Source organism: Amphimedon queenslandica, unplaced genomic scaffold (genome assembly GCF_000090795.2).
Source record: "Amphimedon queenslandica unplaced genomic scaffold, v1.1 AMPQUscaffold_11591, whole genome shotgun sequence".
In the NCBI taxonomy this organism is placed as follows: Eukaryota; Metazoa; Porifera; class Demospongiae; order Haplosclerida; family Niphatidae; genus Amphimedon; species Amphimedon queenslandica.
Window position 1 is genome coordinate 8,569 of NW_003548167.1, and position 1,868 is coordinate 10,436.

General features: G+C 32.3%; 1 protein-coding gene across 1 annotated transcript in view; it reads right to left on the minus strand.

Annotated features, from left to right (window-relative positions):
• The window catches only part of LOC105315179 (adhesion G-protein coupled receptor G2-like), a gene marked incomplete at its 5' end in the record, with an annotated part of 2,745 nt that extends 1,750 nt beyond the window's left edge, over window positions 1-995 (minus strand). Inside the window, 6 exons of the mRNA XM_011409724.2 lie at window positions 55-90; window positions 144-192; window positions 244-346; window positions 392-468; window positions 537-725; window positions 784-995. Coding sequence (XP_011408026.1) covers window positions 55-90; window positions 144-192; window positions 244-346; window positions 392-468; window positions 537-725; window positions 784-995 — 666 coding nt within the window. The remainder of the gene's footprint in view (window positions 1-54; window positions 91-143; window positions 193-243; window positions 347-391; window positions 469-536; window positions 726-783) is intronic.
• Window positions 996-1,868: the final 873 nt, after the last annotated feature.

The window sequence follows — 1,868 nt, forward strand, 5'->3', positions numbered from 1 at the left end:
CAGTCACATTGCTAATGCTAGCAGGCAATCTTATGGTAGCTAAACCAGAATTACTGATATCATATGATACTGGGTCATCAGTTATCCCAGCTACATGAAAATCATCTGAAATGTGTAATGAAGATAAACCAATTGTATCTTACTCAATGGTGATCCAGAAAATGTTATACTACTGAAATTTGTCTTTTGGACCTACATGTACATAAGACACCACATGATAATAATACACTGAGCCTATCTTACTCTAAGTCCCTGAAATGCAATGCCAGTTTCAATGATTATCAAGTTAGTAAAGTTCTCTTGACTTATTAATGCTTCTACTATCCTTTCAAATGACTGGATGATACTGAAAAAATAATCATGAATCAATTATCTGCATAGTACTTCATACTTATTTGATTGCGTAGCTACTACTGGTGACGGCCATTCTTGTACATTATCAAGTATTTCAACAGTGCTCTTAGTTGCCTGTATAAACAAAATGATTAAGCATCATAAAGCATGTGGGTGTATCTAATAAGCACTCCATTTCATACCATAGAAACCTCTTTAGTAGATAGCACTGTGATTACATTAGGACTAGAGAATAAATTAGCAGTTTGAACAAGGAGTGATGACACATTGCGTAGATTATATTCATTCTGATCACCAGGCTGACTTGCCGTCATAACCACTTCTGAGAGATTTTGAGCAACTTGTACAACATTTTCAGCAGTTACATTAGTCTAATAAGAAGAAAAGAAGCAAGGATATACCAAATCAAGACTTAATTAGTATACTTACATCAGCTATGCTAACAAATTCAGCAGTAATCTTAGGATCAGCACAGTTTGATATATCATGAGTGTCCCATACACCATTCCTTCTACACTGTCTAATAGCTCTAGCTCCAATAGGACCATGAGGACAAGTAAGGAAAGCTAGTGACCCAACAGGTGTTACTGGCCATTGAAATGTACCACGATTTGTTACAATAGTTGAATTTTCACAAGCAACTAGATATGTATTAAAAGGTACAATAAGATAACAGAAATTAGATCTACAAGTTTCACATTGATTTTAAAGAATGGTTACTACAACTTTGATTACAAAACCAGTTAGCTAGAAAGCAGCAAACAAAATTTATATAACCAAATTCTTGGGAACTTACAAGCAAAATTAGTCCATGGTTTTTTTCAAAAAATGGCTCCAAAATCACTCCAAATTTTTATTACATTTTCTGATACATTTTGATATCCTTATGCTGTGTAGAAAGTTTAAGGTGATTCCGACTTCAATTTTTCAAGTTACAGCCAATTTAATAAAATCCCAAAATTTTGAAAAATACCCAAGGCTATAGCCCATGGTTTTTTCCGAAAAATGGCTCCAAAATCACCCCAAATTTTTATTACATTTTCTGATACATTTTGATATCCTTATACTGTGTAGAAAGTTTAAGCTGATTCTAACTTCAATTTTTCAAGTTACAGCCAATTTAATAAAATCCCAAAATTTTGAAAAATACCCAAGGGCTATTCTCTTTTAATAAAAATATTTTAAGGGCTCAGTTCCCTTTTTAAAAGGCTATAGCCCATGGTTTTTTTCCGAAAAATGGCTCCGAAATCACCCCAAATTTTTATTACATTTTCTGATACATATTGATATCTTTATGCTGTGTAGAAAGTTTAAGCTAATTCTGACTTCAATTTTTCAAGTTACGGCCAATTTAATAAAATCCCAAAATTTTAAAAAATCATAGCCCATGGTTTTTTTCTGAAAAATGGCTCCAAAAACACTTCAAATTTTTATTAAATTTTCTTCAATGGTTTGCATCAATTTGTGGCTTTAATTTTTTAACAAGGAAATGAATGAAATTGTGGGTTTTAATT